Here is a 17990-nt window from a genome sequence, read left to right as displayed (position 1 = left end):
CTACCTCCTTATTAGCAAATGTGCTGCCTCATTATTTTATTAATGTCTCTAGATTTATTAAGACTTTTTATGATATAAAACAATAAATGATAATAAAAATGAAATAGAAAAGGAATAACCAAGTTAATCCAAAAGTTTCAAAGCAAATCTATCTTCTTATTGGGTGATACAAAGCTTTCAGAAAGTACAGAAGCTTCAGATAGTAAATAATGTCCTTCTTGCTACAGTCCTCATGGCTCTGGAATTACTGAAAAGAAAGTTTGCTCTTTTCAAGTGGATAAGCAGAAAGATAAAGAACAAGACAGATGAAGATGAAAGGAATGCAAGAAGGTGGTAGTGGAAGGTCCTTTTTTCCTACATCAATTGAGCAAGGAACCAGAGTACTAAATCACAGCTGCTGTTTGGAGACTACTGTTGTAAAGAAAGCTCTCCAGAAAGATATCCCACCTGCCATTAAATTTGTGACATATGTCACTTGCTGTCAGGATGCCAGTTTTAGAAGTTCTGTAAATCAATCATCAACGTCAAGTGGAGAATGGGATTTCCAAGTCCATAAAACCAGTAGCAACTAAGCTTCACAGTTAACTTAAGGTTTGCAGGTTAAACTCATCCTTGCTGTCCTGGTGGAGCACCTCAACTTAACCAATGGCTTTACTTACCGGTACTTACTTACTTACTTACTTACTTACTTATAGTATCTGCTCACTGCCAAGTCAGTGAGTCACTTACTCAAGTCAAAGCCGTTTCCCCATCAATAAAAAATTGAGATAATTTTTTTTGTCCTCACTTTAGTTAGCCTAATTTGAAGTTAGCAAAGCAATTGGTGAGCCCTGAATGGAAGCTGTGGGAGATGAGCACAGTATTATTGTGCCTTGGAGGCTTGTCATGAATTCATTACATAGAATAAACCAAAGATGAATACAGATGAGCAATGAAGATGCAATAAGATAAAAATAGTATTTTTGATAGAAAAATAATTCCCAGAGGTTAGTGCTCAGAGAAGCGAAAATAAAAGTATGGTGGATGTGAAACTTTTAACAATACCCCTCATTATTTTCCTTATGTTTCTTTCAGTATATCTGTGATGATCCTTTGTTGAGTATTTTTAATTATAATAGCCAAACCTCTTTTCCTGAATGCTCAAAGCACTTCACATTCATTTTATCAGTAATTCTCACAGCAGGCCAATATTCTTATCCCCATGTGTGGAGTACTGGAAAAAAGAGCAATTTATTTAATAAAGAAGGCCCTACAGTCATGTCTGCAAACATGCAGAGATACCTGGTGGCCCCCCACCAAGGAGTAATGATGGTGTGAAGAATTTTGCCCTCTATGGAGTGCTATGCAATGGCAGTCTCTCAGGAAAGGTAACTGTAGCTCCGTCCACCCAGACAGACCATTTAGCTCCTTCCTGTCTCACCGGAAGACAGTGAAAAGTCTTACTGCATTTTGGTATGCCTTTGGGGTCCTGTACATGCTTTAGTCCTGATTCTTTGCACTTTTTTTTTGCAATGCTGCTTATGCTGTTGTCCTCTGCTACTGATTACTCTTCAATCTCAACTCCTGGCATGTTCTCTGGACCTGCCTTTGGTTTACCCTCTGATTCCAACTGCTGTTTGAACCTGACTCCTGGATTGTTCTCTGGTCTTGCTTTCTCATTTTGTCCTCTGATCTTAACTACTCAGCATTCTGGGCTCCTGGTTCCCATCTCACTTCAGTCCAGACTGCTTACCATGGCCAAACCCAACAGCTATTCAGCAACTCCCAGTATGTCACCTTTCCAAACATGGATGCTCACTGGGAAGCAGCTGGGACTTCTGGCAAATAAATAGACTGCAGAGAAGAGAGTTGGGTAGGAATGCATCTCTTCCTAAGAATGTCAGTGGACAGAAGCAAACAAGGATAAGGCACTAGCCCCTTTCATAGCTGTTTAGAGCAGGGAATTTAAGCAGGCGCATGACCAGAGGAGCCCTGTCCTCTTTTGTACTTTATCACTCTAGGAACAAATGTTTGTGCACTAAAGAGTGTTTTTCGTTGCTCCTTGTTTTTCCTCTGCATCCTGTTGACAGCATTCTGAATGCGACTCAGCCATCAAGCTTCTAAGGCAGGGAGGCTGAAGTAAATTCATCACTAAAGGCTCATGAGGATAGAAGCAACTTGCTGTTGAAGGTGCATGGGGCAGATCTCCACAAAGTCCAATGCTGCTGCATGTGTATGGTGCATCTGGCCAATTAGAGGATTTCAGCAATGGAGGTGACTAGAAGTAAAGCCTAAATTGATCACTGCAGCAATTCCATTCCTCTTTGCACAGAGGAGCTACATAAATGGCTTTTGGGTGCTTTAAAGTCCACCAAGTGTAACTTGCTACTGGTATTATAATTATAAGCAGTTTAAACTGTTGCACTGTCACAAGGATATGAATTGGCTGTTTTGGCAGATTTTTTTAAATAAAAAATAAAATGCTTCATCTGGTATGAATAGCTCAGGGATAGTCTCTGTCTCCTTATATTTTCATACAGCCCACATATTCTCAAAATGCCTGCAGCCAAAACCACAGTAACAAAACCTCCGAGAGGATGCAAAGATATCATTACAGTGGAAACACTGACTTTATTGTGGCATTGTATTTTGCTTTTGAAATGTGGCCTATGAGGCAGATTTCCTTGGCAGGTTTAATTTTCTCACAGCCTGCAGCAATCTGTATGTGAAGTTTAACTTGCTTTTTGCCACATGCTGAAAAATGCATAGCAGACAGTTCATTTGCTCTTTTGAAAGTGAAGGAGCAACTGACTATCAATAATTTCTGGTGCAGTTTTGGCTCAGGATTCTAATTCCTTTATTACCTCTCTAGACTACTAAACGAAACTTGATAATGAACAACCTCACCTCTGATCACAAGCACCCACAACTTCATATGGAGAATGAGAGTTTTGATGGGTACATATAGACATGTCATATAGTGTGCAATGGGTAATGTGTGAACATGTACTTAACCTTCTCAGGATGAGTTATATGACTTTTCTCTGTAGTTTTGCAACCTTGCATAGAAACTGGTTTTTAAAGGTATTTCACCCAGAGTACATTCCAAATGTCAGGTTCCCCACCCACGTTCACTGGAAGTCCCATGCCCTTTTGGAATTGCTTTAGGATCCTACCCTAAAAGTGTTGTAACAAATTATATGTACTATACTGTTCTGCACTACAATGAACATGTCGCATAAAGCAGCCATAGATTATGATGTAGAAACTCCTCTCTCAGATGCCTCTGATTATGCAAAGAGGCTGCAAAACTTACTGAACAACTAGGACTTGAAGACACAGAACAAAACTGATGGACAGTGGATTCAGAGGAGATAAAAACATTCCACAGAACATAATCCACAAATAGATTCATTGCAAGAAGATGTGGGGCTGGCCAATGGCTTAGGGAGGTTTAAGGCTGTTTAGACAAGTTCATGGGGAGCAGGTCTATCATGGCTATTAAGTATGGTGGCTGACAGGCAGTGTGGCCTTCAAATGCTGTTGGCTAGAGAACAAAAATGGTAGGGGGGATTTGTAGATTTCTTGGAAGCACCTTGCTGGCCGCTGTCAAAAGGAGTCTGATGCAGGAGACCTTTGGGAATGTTCTAAAAGCAAAGAAACTGGGGAGGTACATGTGGGGGACACACTATTTTGGGGTTGTAGATCTTCTTGAGGATACGCAATGTTGTTACATAATAAAGATTATGATGGATAAATTTAATTTGCATATTGCTTTTTGTCTCTAATGTAGTTGATATAATTCCCTTTGGTAGACTTCTGAACCCTCCGAATTTTACTTCAGGGAAGGGAAAAGGGATGCTTATTTTATCCCTCCTCACTGTATGGTGGTGGATAGTCTGCAGTTCCATGGGACTCAAGATCAGTCAGAAATTATAAAGTCAAACAGTCAGTTTTATTATGCTTTCCTTCCTCAGTGACAGAATTATATCAATATAGTTGAGAAATAAATGTGCTTTTTTGGTAATGGATTATATGCTGCTGCCAGTATAGATTTGAGATCTGCATTTGATTCAGTCCCAAGGGATAGTTTATATGCTATATTATACATTTATTCTATTGATAAAAGCTTGCTTTATCTTATTATATACCTGTATGAGAAAACTATGAGCCTGGTGAGATGTGGGTTGGAGGGTAATTGAACCAGACCCATTCCTGCTATTTAGGGTGTTCACCAGGGCTGTATACTTGTTTCTACATTATTTAATCTATACCAAAATGATTTGATTGTAGGTTGCTTGTCACCTGGTTTTTACTCACTCAAATTGTCCAAGTCTAGAAGTCCTTCAATGTATTGTGCAGACAATACTAGTCTTCTGTCTCTAACTAAAGCAGTTCTGCAATTATGACCGTGTGCTTTTATGGCCTATTGTACAGATAACTTGCTGACTCTTAACTCTAGTAAAACGAAGATCATAGTTTTCTCCAGACATGTCTCCTTAAATGGGTTATTGGACAGCAGTCTTTATAGCAAGTTAGGATGTTTAGATACTTACAATAGCAGATGGTTTGGTGCAGTGACAATGTTCATCTCAACTCTGCTCTGTCATGCTGCTATTTCTTAATTGGAGGTAGAGGGGGTGAAGAGATGAGCTCAGTGAAGTGTAAAGGCAGCAAAATGCAGATGAAGTAGAGTATGGGTGGGCCTTCTGTCTCCCTTTTCATTGGACTAAACTAGTTTATGGAGTTTAGTTACCAATGCTAGAGCTGCACCCTCTTCCTAGATCACATAAAAAATCTAATTAAGCAGACAGTCTGTCCCTTAATAGGCTCTTCCCAGTGGAAAGCAGGAGGAATAGCTCTGTTATACTACAAACTGATAAAAAGCAATACCAGAAAGTACTTGAATCATCCGTCTTCTATCAGAAAGGTCATATGATTTAATATTTCTTATTATTGTTACTTTACCTGCTTTGAGTCTGTGAGACAAGCAGTTGAAAATATTTTAAACAAATGAAGCCCACTCTTGCAGTTTTTTGGGGTTTTTTACTATCAAGGAACTTTTCCTTATGCTGCTTTTAATTGAACAGGGTCGAAGACTTCTAGTTAAGATGGCATCAGGTCAGAAAGTTGGCTCCGAAGCTCCGCAGAACACACAATTTTAATCAGGTTTTAATTGGTTTTAACTTGTGTCAAACCAATTATTTATCAATTGAACGGAGTCAGAAGTTTTTATAATGCATCAGGAGGTGTAGGTAGGACTGGCAGTTATTAAATATCACATATCTGTTCTTTGAACGATCAGCACAGGAATCAAAACATGGTGGGGGTTCTCATGTAATGCAGTCCACTTTTGGGGGGGGGGATTCATGTGCATAGCCTACAGTAGAAGCAAAATAGATGCCGTTGCCTAAGATCACAAGATGCAGCTTGAAGAGCTAGGAGTAAACATCCTTTTGGAAGTTAGGAGATAATGTTTCTTGCCATGAAAAAGGTATATTTCCAAGCTGTTCTTCCATTCTGCTCTGTGTTCCTGAGACATTAATTGCTTCTGATGGAAGGAGCAAATTAAGACAGAAAGTTTATTAGATGAGCCACTTGTGGAAATATGTTTGGCTCTTGAGGCCCTTCTATGTAACTGTGGTTAGAATTGGGGTTGCCAACCTGTTTCAACCAGTTGGCGCATTTGGAATTTGAGAAAGGCTTTGGCTGCCAATCACAAAATGGTGTGGCAAAACACAAAATGGCTGCTGTGTGGGGGAAGGCATGACATGACACAAAATAGCTACCACATCTAAAAGAGCAGAAAAATAGCCAAAATCACAAAATGGTGTAGGCTGCCTCCCATCAGTGAAAACAAAGAAGGCACATCAGCCATCACCAGCTTGCTAATAAACCATTTGCAACTCTCCTCTGTTTAGAAGGGAAGGGAGAGTGGATGTCCAGTTCTAACATTCAATGAAATCTAGTGGCAGAGTCATTACAATATATTATATTGATCTAAAGTGGGCAAGTTTTAAAGTTTCAAAGTATTCTTAATCAGGTAGAAGGGTTTTATAAATCGTATTTGTCAGTTGCCTCATGAAGTCTCTCAGTGATATACAGTCAAACAATTAAAGCATCCAAGTTGGAGGTTTAAATGCTTCTGTTCATTGCCTGGAAATTCCTCATTTGTTTTGCTTCTGTTGGTGGCACTGGCAGCGCCAATCTTTTGTGATTAATGATGGAACACAGGACAGCATAAAAAGGAAAGTCCTCCTCATTGAGCTCTAGCAATTTGATATTTCAGTCTTCTGGTCTCAGTCGGATAGATCTGGGTCCATACACCTCATTGATCATAGTTCCCCATGAATATTTAGAAATGTGTTCCTTCCAAAAGTTTTAATTCTAGTCATGTACAATATGGTTCTCCAGAAACTGTGGCTTAGCAACTTCCATTTGTTTCAATGAGACGTGAATGAGATTTCCATTCAGCAGAATCTGCATCTTATAACAATAAGCATGGATTTTCCTTTGGAATCAATAGTCATTCCACAAGAAACAAAAGCCCTAGTCACAAGCCAGCACTAACTGAAATGTGCTAATGTGTCTCTTTTACCTGATGCATTTATCTCAGAAAGAGTCGCGCCTGTTTTGGTAAATCCCCAGAATCACATATGTGTCTTGACTGAGAGAACTATAGATGTGAGAACAAACATGAAGATCTGCGTACTCTGATGCTACCACTGGATGCTGCACATATTTGACCCTTCCTGGAATAATTGGGGCCCAGGATGCAAGATACTGGTCACAGTATCTATCTGTAAAATCTTCCCTTGGGATAGGATCTATGTAAGGGTTTAGGTTTCCTCAAGGTCCACTTAGAAGTGTTCCGCAAGTAGAAGGTGATTGCACTTATGCAGTGATCTAAATTACAAATAAAACATTTCCCTTTTAGGGACTGAAAGGACACTGCCAGGGCATTCAATACTTGCAAGTTGTAAGTGGTGGTGGTGGCCGGGGGAGAAATTCAGTCTACATAATATGAACCCAATTAATAAAACAATATATGAACTGAAATGCAGCTATCTTAAAAATTCACATTTCTCTGAACTTTGTAATGCAGTTTTCCAGCCAAAAATAAGTGTACAAAATGCATCTATTAGGGGAATATTAATACTAATGCATATGTTACTGAAATGAAAATACAGAAATGCATTATATTAAAGGAAGTAGCTTATTAAATAGGTATGTTTGGCCAGATTGCACACAAATTGTACAGTAGGAGACATGCACATTAAAATGCTGGTGAATTTATAGTGGGAAGCTCTGCAATAGAGGGAGAGTCGCTTCCTTATTTTGTAAAGATACCAGTTAACTGGTGGCTGCTTCCCGCTGAGCTAGCATGCCTCATGAATGGCATAATAAGTATCATCTGACAGCCCCATCAAAATGCCATTTGTAAGTATCTCACAAGTGAAAGGACTTACTTTAGGAATTGCACCATTTGATTGAGGGAGCTATAAACTGGCTGAACTTGAATGGGATACACTTCTTGTGACTCCTTATGGCTGTGAATGAAATTATTCAGATCTACAGTGTAGTGCTGTCCTTTCCAAGTGGTTCTGCAAGGCCTAATCATGAGCATTCCTCTGGTGACTGTCTAACCAGAGAGAGAAAGGAAAAGAAAATAATCTGAAGAATTATATAGAATTATGTAGAAAGGCGTGAGAGTTGAGACATTTTCTAGATCTAGGCCAAATGTGGGGAATCTTTGGCCCTCCAGATGTTCTTGAACTATAGCTCCCATCATTTCTGGCTATTGACCATGCTTGCTAGGGCTCTTTATCTAGACCATCCCAGATGCTCAGAGAATAAAATTCAATTTCTTTTGAACATTGTGTTCTATTTCACAACTGTTCTTACCTATGATTCTCAGTAATATAACAGAAATGATATATTATTTATAAGCTGCCCACCTGACTGAGCTGTGCCAGCCACTCTGGGCGGCTTCCAATAAATTAAAACATCAAGCACAGTAAAGCATCAAACATTAAAAACTTCTCTAGACAGGGCTGCCTTCAGATGTCTTCTAAACATAGTTGTTTATTTGCTTGACATCTGATGGGAGGGTGGGCACCACTACTGAGAAGCCGCTCTGCCTGTTTCCCTGTAACCTTGCAATGAGGGAACCACCAAAAGGCCCTTGGCACTGGATCTCAGTGTCTGGGGATGGAGATGCTCCTTCAGGTATACAGGACCGAAGCCATTTAGGATTTATTTATTTGTTACAGTAAGATACCATCCCTATAACTGAGTTATCTGGGAAGTTTGCAGACCATTAAAAATGCAAAATACAATGCAGAATTTAAATGATAAAATCAAATGAAACAGATTATGAATAAATCAAATCAGCTAAAACCAATGCAAGCACAACAGCTAAAAACAATTTAAAGTCAACATAAACCCAGGAAGGGGAATAACTTAGTGCAAAGTTCTAAAAACACTAAAAGTGATCTACCACTATAATTAAAATTGTGAGGCTTTGGAGAACAAAAAGGTCTTCACTACATCCGCCTAAAAAGCAATAGCACGAGCACCAGGTGTGGAATGCATTTTGTTGCAACATCAATACATTCCTTGTTGTCATCTTCTTACCTCTGGCTATTTCTTCCATTTATCCTGTTTTATCCTGACAGTAAAAAACACACGCCATACTGTGTAAAGAGGATTCTGCTGGGGATTGTGGCTATTTGGTAGATGCCATATCTTGCAGTAAGGACCAAATGGATACATTGCCACATCCTGAAATCTGACTTTGCCTTTTGATCCATCCCTATGGAAGGAAAAACATCGTATTTTCAGTTTCTTGCTTCTTCTGCTATCCCCCAGAGCAAATGGATTATGTTGAAAGTTGACTGAACATAGAGACACTTTACTCACACCAATAAATTTTGTACATTCCATGAAAAGGAGTTGTGACAGAACAATGTAACATTGGTGTTTTTAGGACAGAAGTGATGGGATACAGTTACTTTTCTACAGCAGCAGAACCTCAGATGTTTGTAGCACCTGATCTTTATGATTTGTATTTTTGTACTGTAACTTCTCTGTCTTGTCTGAAGATGTCTGAAGATGTTCCAAAGGTTGTCCCACCTTTTGTTAATAATTGGGCAGCTTTGTACATTTTGGTAACATGAATCATGAATTTCTCAGAAGCCGATGGGGCACTGTTATCATTCCTAGCCACCTTAGATAATTTCACTTATAACAGCAATCTTGAGCAATTGTACACAGCCGTCTGAGGCTCTGAATTCCTTACCTTTCAAACACTTTGATTTCTGAGCTATGCACATCACAGTAAAGCATCTCCAGGTGCCTCTGAGCTGATTCGCATATATTTTCCCACACTCCTCTTTCTGAATGCATTATTTGCCAGTGCCAGCTGGCACTGATTTCCTTTTTGGCGGAGCCTAAGAAGGAACTGGTCAGAGATCTGGATCCCATCTTTCCAGTATATAGAAATGAAATCCATACTCATCCTCTGTTGTCTCTTTACCGTCACCTCCATGCTACATGTTTTCCATATGAAGAACATATTGTTTTAGCAAAAATCATGCGAAAAGATAATTGTTATGAAAGCACAACTGCAAAATATTTCTTTCAGAAGGGGTATATCTGCACCACAAACATTCACTGGTTTCATACTACTTCATTTGTCATAGATGCCCCCAAAGGGTTGCTGAAAATTTTGTTAGGTCCCTGCCTGTTTTCACAAAATCACTGTTCCTAGAGCTCCTTGGCAAGAGACAAGGCCTATTAAACCAGGTAAGTCTGTAATTTAGCTATGTTCTAAGTGTAGCTTTCAATGAGATGTTTTGATAGCAGCTTCACATCATTTGTACAAGCTTTCCTTTACCAGTACTACTTTCCTTAGCCCAAAAACATCTTATGCTAGTTCCTCACAGGTGGAACTGTTGGTTCATTCAATAGCAGTTAAAGGCGTATTCTCAAATCATTGGCAATCATATACAAGGTGTGCAGATAAATACTGCTTCTAACAAAATGTTAGAATCCCTAGGCTCCAGGCCTTGGTTAGCTTTCACACAAATTAAGCCCTTGTTGCAGGTCTTCCTGTCCCTCTGAGATTCATCCTCCTCAGCCTGCACACAACATTGTTTCCACAGTACGTCCCCAGTCTCTCAGACAGAAAACACTGTGGAATTAAGGTTGAAAACTTGTTTTCTGGCATGCTTCCTAGACTTTTAACAATTGCCTGACCTATAGAAATTTGTTTGTAAAGGAGGGGAAGTTCTGTTGCACAGCTGAAAGTTTTTGCCCTAGTGGAACTACATTGTTGGATCCCACATACATATACACCTGTAACTCGGATAATATGTCATGTATCTGAAGTAGACTATACTCCCCCAGGTTTGTTCCATAATACATTTGCTAGTCTTTAAGATGCCACAAGACTCTTTTTGTTGCTTCTGCTGCAAGAGATGGTAGCAGGGTTACTCCTGGGGGGCACTACATTATTGTTACATTTGCTAGCCTGTGTAGACAGGTCCTACATAGATTTCATGTGTGACGTTGGAATTCATTGAAAATGTGTGGCCCAGTTTCCAGGAAAGGCAATGCTGAAGAAGTTAGCAGCAGCAGGACATTCCTGGACTTCTCAAATGATATTTTGCACTGCAGCAGATACCACACTACCAACATAATGTAAGGAGAGGGTTGGGTGGGTGGGCTAAGGATCGCCTCTTCCTATCAAAAGGGATAAGGATGCAAGAATGCCAGCATCATATAATCCTGATATTTTGGGGTTCTTAAATGCATGGAGGACCTCCATAGATACAAAAGGCTTACTGCCTGAAACTGTTGCCTTCCAGCTTGTAGAAGACCACTGAATTGGCAATTGGGGGACCAGCAGGAAGAGCTGGTATGTTCATCCTCCCCCCCCCCCGATGTTTACTTGAACTAGCCATGTAACACAAGCAAGCATAGGGCTTTGCTGTGAAGTGGATAGAGAAAAGCAGAGTGGGTATCAGAACAGGGGTCAGAGAAGCTTGTGGCGGTGCAGAAGGAAGAGAGCACACTATGGAACACAAGGTGAGAAAAAAGGGAGTTAATAGAGAGCTGGTTGCAAAGAAAACAGGGAGTTGGAACGGTAAGCAAAAACACGAACTTATTGTTATCAGAACAATGTAGCTTTCTTGAGCAAATGGGAAAGTGGTGCAATCCTGCATTCCTTGGGTAAAATGGAGATGAAGAAAATTCTAAGCTCAAGGAAAAGTGATTGGAATACAAACATGATTTACCTAGATAAGAACAATAGAGGTTACACGCTTTTATGCTAAATAATGCATGAGGAAATGTGTTGTGGTTTAATGAGTGAAAAAGGATAGCTTAATAGCCTGAGAGCAGCTAAACTTTACTACAGCTCCAATAAATAATGTTTTATGCATATATTTTTTTAGATTAAGTAAAATGTTTCCAGGAGTGGGGGAATAGTGACAGCCTTAAGTGCAGGAAAGAAACAAAAAAGTGTAATCTTAATTTCACTGGGATAGTTCTACTTTCAAGCTACTTTTTTTAAAGAAGCTATCACCTGGGATCTTTTCCTTCACCTCCCAGCCTCTCATCTTCAGAGACCAACATTTCCCTGCCTCCCACCCAAGGTCCCTCTATCAACCATCTACTACCCCCATGAGTGCACAATCCTTGGACCCTAATAAAGGCCCAGAGCAGAGAACACAAAAGAAGAAAGAAAATAAACAGAAACGGGGTGGGCGATGGGGAAAGAAAAAGAAAGAAGCAAGAAGAAGACAGGAAAAGGAAAAGAAAGAAAATAAAAAAGAAACAATCAAAAATAAAAAAGGCTTCTGAATTTCTATCTGCCAGTTACATAATTAAAAAATATTATTTAAGACATTCACTCTATAACATTCATCTTCTCCACTTTCTGTTAAACAATGTTTCTTTTAAATCCAAGTATCTCAAAATCATTCATTTCCTTTTTCCACAAAAATTCTAAGAGATCCCAAACAGTTATTATTAGTAGTAAATGTCAACTGTTTTTTTTCTTTTATATCAACTTTGCCTCTAGTAATTCCCACAAACATGTCTTCATATTGAGTAATAGTAAATTCATCCATCCGTATCCATGTTAAAAGTCTCTCCACTGTGATCACATATTGAAATTATATTCCATCATTCTTTTCTTGTTATATATCCTTTACTTCACACCCATATCTGTATAATCAAATTCCATTTCCTATTGTATTTCCATTTCCTGTGGTGTTAACCATAGTTTATTGTACATTTTAAATATGAATGTTTATATGTTAATGTTTTGATGGGACTGTTTGTTGTGTGTTGTTATTATTGTGCACTTCAATTACTGTGTATTTTAATGGTGTTGTAAAATGGTTTTTTATATTTTGTAAATCACTTCAAAGTCTTAACATTAAGTGTTATATAAATTAATAAATAAGAACTAGCACTCCAAGAATTGGGTTGGCTGTTACCAAACACATTGATAATAAATGCCAACTCAAAGTTCTACTTGGAATAATGTCTGATTCTCATTTACTATGAGTTAAAGTGAAATGACTTGGACTCCAGCTCTAGTTTTGATTGACATTTGTGTTGTACCGTAATGACAGCAATGACTGAAATAATTACTTGATCTGTGTGGAGATCAACTAGTTCATTAACTGCAGCTCAATAATGTTGGTTTTAACTTGGTTTCAACTGACCCTGAACAATTTGTAGTAATTCTCAGTCTCCTTATTTTGAAGTATTACTACTGAAGTAAATTTAACTTGTATGAAGTAAGTAGCTTCAGGATTGTGGCTCAAAAGTTCTAATATGTTAACAGTGCATTACAACTGTTTGACTTGTGCTAGTTTAGTTAAAACACAGGAGTTTCTGTGGAAAATGATATTTGGTGAAAGCAAGTACAGTGGTACCTCGGGTTAAGTACTTAATTCGTTTCTTAACCTGAAACTGTTCTTAACCTGAAGTACCACTTTAGCTAATGGGGCCTCCCGCTATCGCCGCGCCGCTGGAGCACGATTTCTGTTCTCATCCTGAAGCAAAGTTCTTAACCCGAGGTACTATTTCTGGGTTAGCGGAGTCTGTAACCTGAAGCGTCTGTAACCCGAGGTACCACTGTACTTATATCCCCCCCGATCATTAGATCACATGCATCCTTTCCCTGTGTCACACAATCCAGTGTTTCTTACTACCAATGGCAAATATGACTTTATTCTGTATGAAGAATGCCATTTCTCCCTCATCTCTAAATAAACACATCATTCTCCATTTGGTGGCAGGGGCACAGTTTAGAAGGTATGGTTTTACCTTGCCTTGCAAGGGACCTTTCATGTAGCCACTTCAGGGAATAGCATTTGGGGGAAAGGATGTGCCAAGTGCCCAGCCTGAAGCCAACTGGGCATGCTGTCTATATGTGCATGTAGGGTTCCAATGTTCTCAGGGACATTTGCTGAAGTGGAAGCCTGTGTGTGGCAGATGTAGATGAAAATGGCATGTCCAACTTTTCTGTACAGAGGGAGACCAACCTGGCCTCATCCACTGACCAGAGTAGGTCACATCCATACCTTACATACTTCTGAGAGAGCTACAACACCCTTAGCAAATTAGTTAACAGTATTCTTTGGGGGAAGCCATGTGCTTTAGCTGTGTGCTAAATGTGCTTTAAATGTATAGTGTGGGTGTGACCGAAGTCGCCGCAGGAAGTTTTCTTCCACCCTCCCTGTGAGAAAGGACAGCCTGTTGTGCTGGGACAACTGCCTGTTGTGCTGGGACTGCAGAGCTGAAGGGCAGCACATTCTGGTCTGTCCTCAGCCAGGGGACCAGGGGCCACTGGGAGACTGTCTCCCTTCCTTCCCAGGAAAAACATAATAGCATGGGGAAAACCAGTCTGGCCTCATTCACTGACCACAGAAGAAGCATCTGCAGGGAATTTCCTTCCCCACTCCCTGCCAGAAAAAAACACTTGGCTCCAACCAAGGCTGCAGAGCTGAAGGGCAGCACACACACTGGCCTCTGTTATGATCCAGAATCACTGGGAGAGCCTCCCTGGAAGAGCATCATTGCAAAGGGGACCAACCTGAGGCAGGGCTCTTATTTCTCCCCTTCTTGCCAGAAAGAGCAATTACAGTGGTACCTCGAGTTAAGAACTTAATTCGTTCTGGAGGTCCATTCTTAATCTGAAACTGTTCTTAACCTGAGGTACCACTTTAGCTAATGGGGCCTCCCGCTGCTGCTGTGCCACTGCCATATGATTTCTGTTCTCATCCTGAAGCAAAGTTCTTAACCCGAGGTACTAGTTCTGGGTTAGTGGAGTCTGTAACCTGAAGCGTCTGTAACCCGATGTACCACTGTACTAGAACATTTGTAGACTCAGATGCCAACTCTGTGCACCACATCTACTCTGGAAGCCCTATTACAGGACCTAAAAATGCTTTCCACAACATCAGGAGCTTATTCACCTGCTCATCTTCCAATATGATATATGTCTGCATCTGCCAGCAACGTCATTCTATCTATGGCCAATATGTATGCAAAAGTATGAATGGATACAAAACTGACATCGGAAAAAGACATTTCAGCTTCCGAGGATCCTAAAGGTGGTCATCAACAGAAAGGGATTACAACTCCCATCAGCTCCAACCAGCACGGAAAAGGCTAGAGATCATGGGAATTCAGCTCTGCCTGTCTACAATCTCCACCCCCTCCCCGTCAAGTATTTATGTACCTGCAAATCATCATGCATCATCCATCGAAGGCTCACACCACATTGGTTAGCCTTTAAGGTGCCACAATTACAGCTTGTGCCTCAGTTTATTTCCTCCTTCTCCTTCCCAGCCCCTCTTTTCCCCTTTTGTACCCCATGTTTTGTAAGCCTGGGAGCAAAGTCTCTGCTATTATTGATCACTTTGTGTGTGTGGTCTGGATTAAAATACAAATGAACAAATCTCTTTCTTCTTCTTCTTTTTCAGTTAATGAAACGGAAAAGACCAGCCCCCTGTGCCATATTGTCACCGGCACATCCCCCCCCTCTCCCTCGCAGGCGCGTCCTACATTCGCCTCCCTCCCCTTCATTCTAATCTCTCCTCAGAAAGAGACGCATTTCTTCTTTCTGCGCCACGGCTTGCGTATCTTTTGCATGTAAACAGGCACGACTCCAGCGCCACCGCCACCGCCACCCCGGCGTCCCCCTTGCTCTTGCCCCTCAGAACCCTTCCTTCCCGAATCCCAACACGTCGATAAAAGAAAAGGGTGGCTGTGGGTGGGTGGGGGGTGCAGGGGAACACGCGGGCCTTCTCCGCGCTCCGCCCGCTGCGTTCCTCGGCGCGGCAGGTGGCGAGACGCGTCGTGCGAACCTCCCCCGCCGCCTTCTCCGCCGCTGTGACCGCACAATGCCAAGCTGTGGCGTTTCGGGGTGGCGGCGGGAAGCGGCGGGGCGCAGGGCGGCAGCGGTCCAGAAGCGCGCGCGAGCAGCTCGGCCTGTCAGCCCTCGTCGCAGCAAGCCGTATCGGGAGCAGAGCAGAGGCAGGCGGCGGGAAGCAGCGCCGCTCGGTGGAGGCGCGAGGCCAGCCCGGAGCCCCTCCTCCCTCCGCCGCCGCCGCGGCTGCTCCTCCTCCTCCTCCTCCTCCTCCCTCCCCTGCCCAGAGCCAGCAGCCGGGATCTCAGTATTATGGCATCGAGGAGAATGGAGACCAAACCCGTCATAACGTGTCTGAAAACCCTCCTCATCATCTACTCCTTCGTTTTCTGGGTGAGTGTCCCCCGCCATGGAAACAAAGCCCCACACTGGAAGCAACCCCGGGAGGTGGGCGAGGGGTTTGGGGGCGCCGGGGGCGGCAATTAATCCCCTCGCCTTGCGCCCCGGGAGGGTGTGTGTGGGTTTGTGTGTCCTCTTTAGTAAACGGGGGAAGATAACGGTGCGTTGCAAGGGGAGCTGCAGCGGCTCATGTTGCTGCGCAAACGGCGCCTTGCCTGGGGAGATTTTGCAGCGCGAGTCGCCCTGCCCTCCACGCTCGGCTCCTGGTTTATCATTGACTGGCTTTCTAATGGAGGAAGGGATTTGAGGTTTGTGCCTGATTTGCACCACCAGCACCCCTTTCAGACATAAAAGAGCTCCTTCGGAAGCAGCTTCAGGAAGAAAGTTGCCGGCCTCGGCGAGCTTCACGCATTGCATTTTATTTCTCTTTCTGTGGTACGATATACCCCCGGCTTTTTCCCGATGGTCTCGCAATAGCACCTCCGCCTTGAAAGGTTGAAATATAGCCATTCGTAATCAATCTGCTGTCCTGACAGAGGGTTGGCCGACACGGTCATGTCGTTGCAGTAGAGAATCGCTATATGAATGTACTTCTGCCTGGATTTTTTGGGAGCGTTTTGCGTCTTAACCACCTCACAGTGATATTTCTCTCATTCTCTCATATATATATATATGCGCATGCATATGCGCAGGACAGAAGGGCATTTATTGCAGGAAGCTAGATACATTTTAGGGCGTTTGGACCACTCAAAATGACTTTTAAATTGCAACCTGCCTCCTAGATGGATGAATCTGGTAGTAAGAATAAAGAGAACTGTGGTGTTTATGAATGAGGCAATTGGTGCATCATGCATGAACACACAGGGAAGTCAGTAGCTTAAAACACAACCCTGTTATAGATTATATTATATATGAATTCTCTACCAGCCAGTATGTGTGACAGTATATTGACAGCTCACTGATGAAGCTATTGTAAGAGTAAAAAACAACATCTATCTATTTATATCTATATCTATATCCTTCATTAAAATAAATTGCAGCCTTCCCCCCCCCCCCCAAAAAAAGGTTGTTGTCTCCATGGCTTTGCCTTTGTATATACTGCAGGCAGCTCTCCTAACTATTCAGCACTGCCCACTCCCATATTATATTTGGATAAATGCCACCTGCATTTAGTGAGATCAACTTTTATTGCTGTGTTCCTTGTTCACAGTAGTGGTTGTCAATGTAGCTGTTGACGCATACAGCATATGCAAAATAGAGAATCAGCATCATATGTTTTAGAAAGTGAGTTTTGCATGCTAGAACATTTTGCTTGAAAGTGTGATATTTCCCCTGATTTGTCCTTTCATCTCCTTCCACTGGAACAACACAGCTACCCACAGTAATAAAGCATTGAAATACACATTTTATTGTTCTTAAATCACAGTAATAAAAATAGATGTTGTGGTTCACAGTACTGAAATGCTAGCACATGCTTGACAAAGGAAGCTTAAGAATGTAGTCAGCTGTGCTTGTCAGCACACATGTGGAAGCAAACTCCACTGAAGTCAGTGGGGATTATTTGCATGTAAATGTGTTTGGAATCAAGGGGCTAGAAGAATGTAACATGTAAGGCTTGCTTTGGTTTTGCTGATGGGAGTATAAGGTTGTACTGCTATTAGGTGTTATCCACTATTGGTTTCAAGAGACTTTCCTGCTTATCCATACCGTGTACTGTGTTAGCTGGGCATAGTTTTGTATGGGAGGTGTCCTCTACAGTAACATTCCAATTGTGGAGTGCCCTCCCTCAAAAATTCAACTGGTGCTGATTCTGAAAGGTTTTAGGCATTAGTTAAAAACATGTTTGTTCACTTAGGTGTTCGGTTAAATTGGTTGTGGAGTGGAATAGCCTATCCTCGTCAGACTTGTTCATTTATTATACCAGTACTTGATTATGGACTTGACGTTATATAAGGTTTTTATGTATTTGTTTAATATTATTGTGATTTGTTTTTATACTTTGTACCTCATTATGGGATTGTTTTGAATGAAGTGCAGTCTGGAAATACTTTAAATAAATAGATAAACAGTGTATGATGTATATTTTACTATGTTGAGGGCTGGTGATTCTAGTTCTAATTTTTCCCTTCAAGCTGACGTCAGGCATTGCTTGCAACAGCTTTGAGGGAGTGCGGGGGTGGGGTGGGGGAGAGAATATCTTCCACTGCTCATTGCTAGT

The 17990-nt window shown here is 41.5% G+C and overlaps 1 protein-coding gene and 1 long non-coding RNA gene across 3 annotated transcripts in view; one reads left to right on the top strand and one right to left on the bottom strand.

The window, feature by feature from the left end:
* Positions 1 to 14138, bottom strand: part of LOC308476647 — a 35380-nt gene extending 21242 nt beyond the window's left edge. Inside the window, exons 1-4 of one of the 2 annotated variants that reach the window (XR_013986024.1) lie at positions 8617 to 14138; positions 7449 to 7621; positions 4536 to 4759; positions 1045 to 1213 (exon numbers count right to left, since the gene is read on the bottom strand). This is a non-coding gene — a long non-coding RNA (uncharacterized lncRNA). The remainder of the gene's footprint in view (positions 1 to 1044; positions 1214 to 4535; positions 4760 to 7448; positions 7622 to 8616) is intronic. The other variant, XR_013986025.1, reaches the window with a different exon arrangement.
* Positions 14139 to 15487: 1349 nt separating this feature from the next.
* The window catches only part of TSPAN7 (tetraspanin 7), a 74160-nt gene continuing 71657 nt past the window's right edge, over positions 15488 to 17990 (top strand). Inside the window, exon 1 of the mRNA XM_081004398.1 lies at positions 15488 to 15766. Coding sequence (XP_080860524.1) covers positions 15686 to 15766 — 81 coding nt within the window. The 5' untranslated portion in view covers positions 15488 to 15685. The remainder of the gene's footprint in view (positions 15767 to 17990) is intronic.

This window comes from Podarcis pityusensis (assembly GCF_964106645.2).
Source record: "Podarcis pityusensis genome assembly, chromosome: 4".
In the NCBI taxonomy this organism is placed as follows: Eukaryota; Metazoa; Chordata; class Lepidosauria; order Squamata; family Lacertidae; genus Podarcis; species Podarcis pityusensis.
The sequence above is the reverse complement of the archived record's forward strand: the minus strand, read 5'-3'. Positions and strand labels throughout refer to the sequence as shown.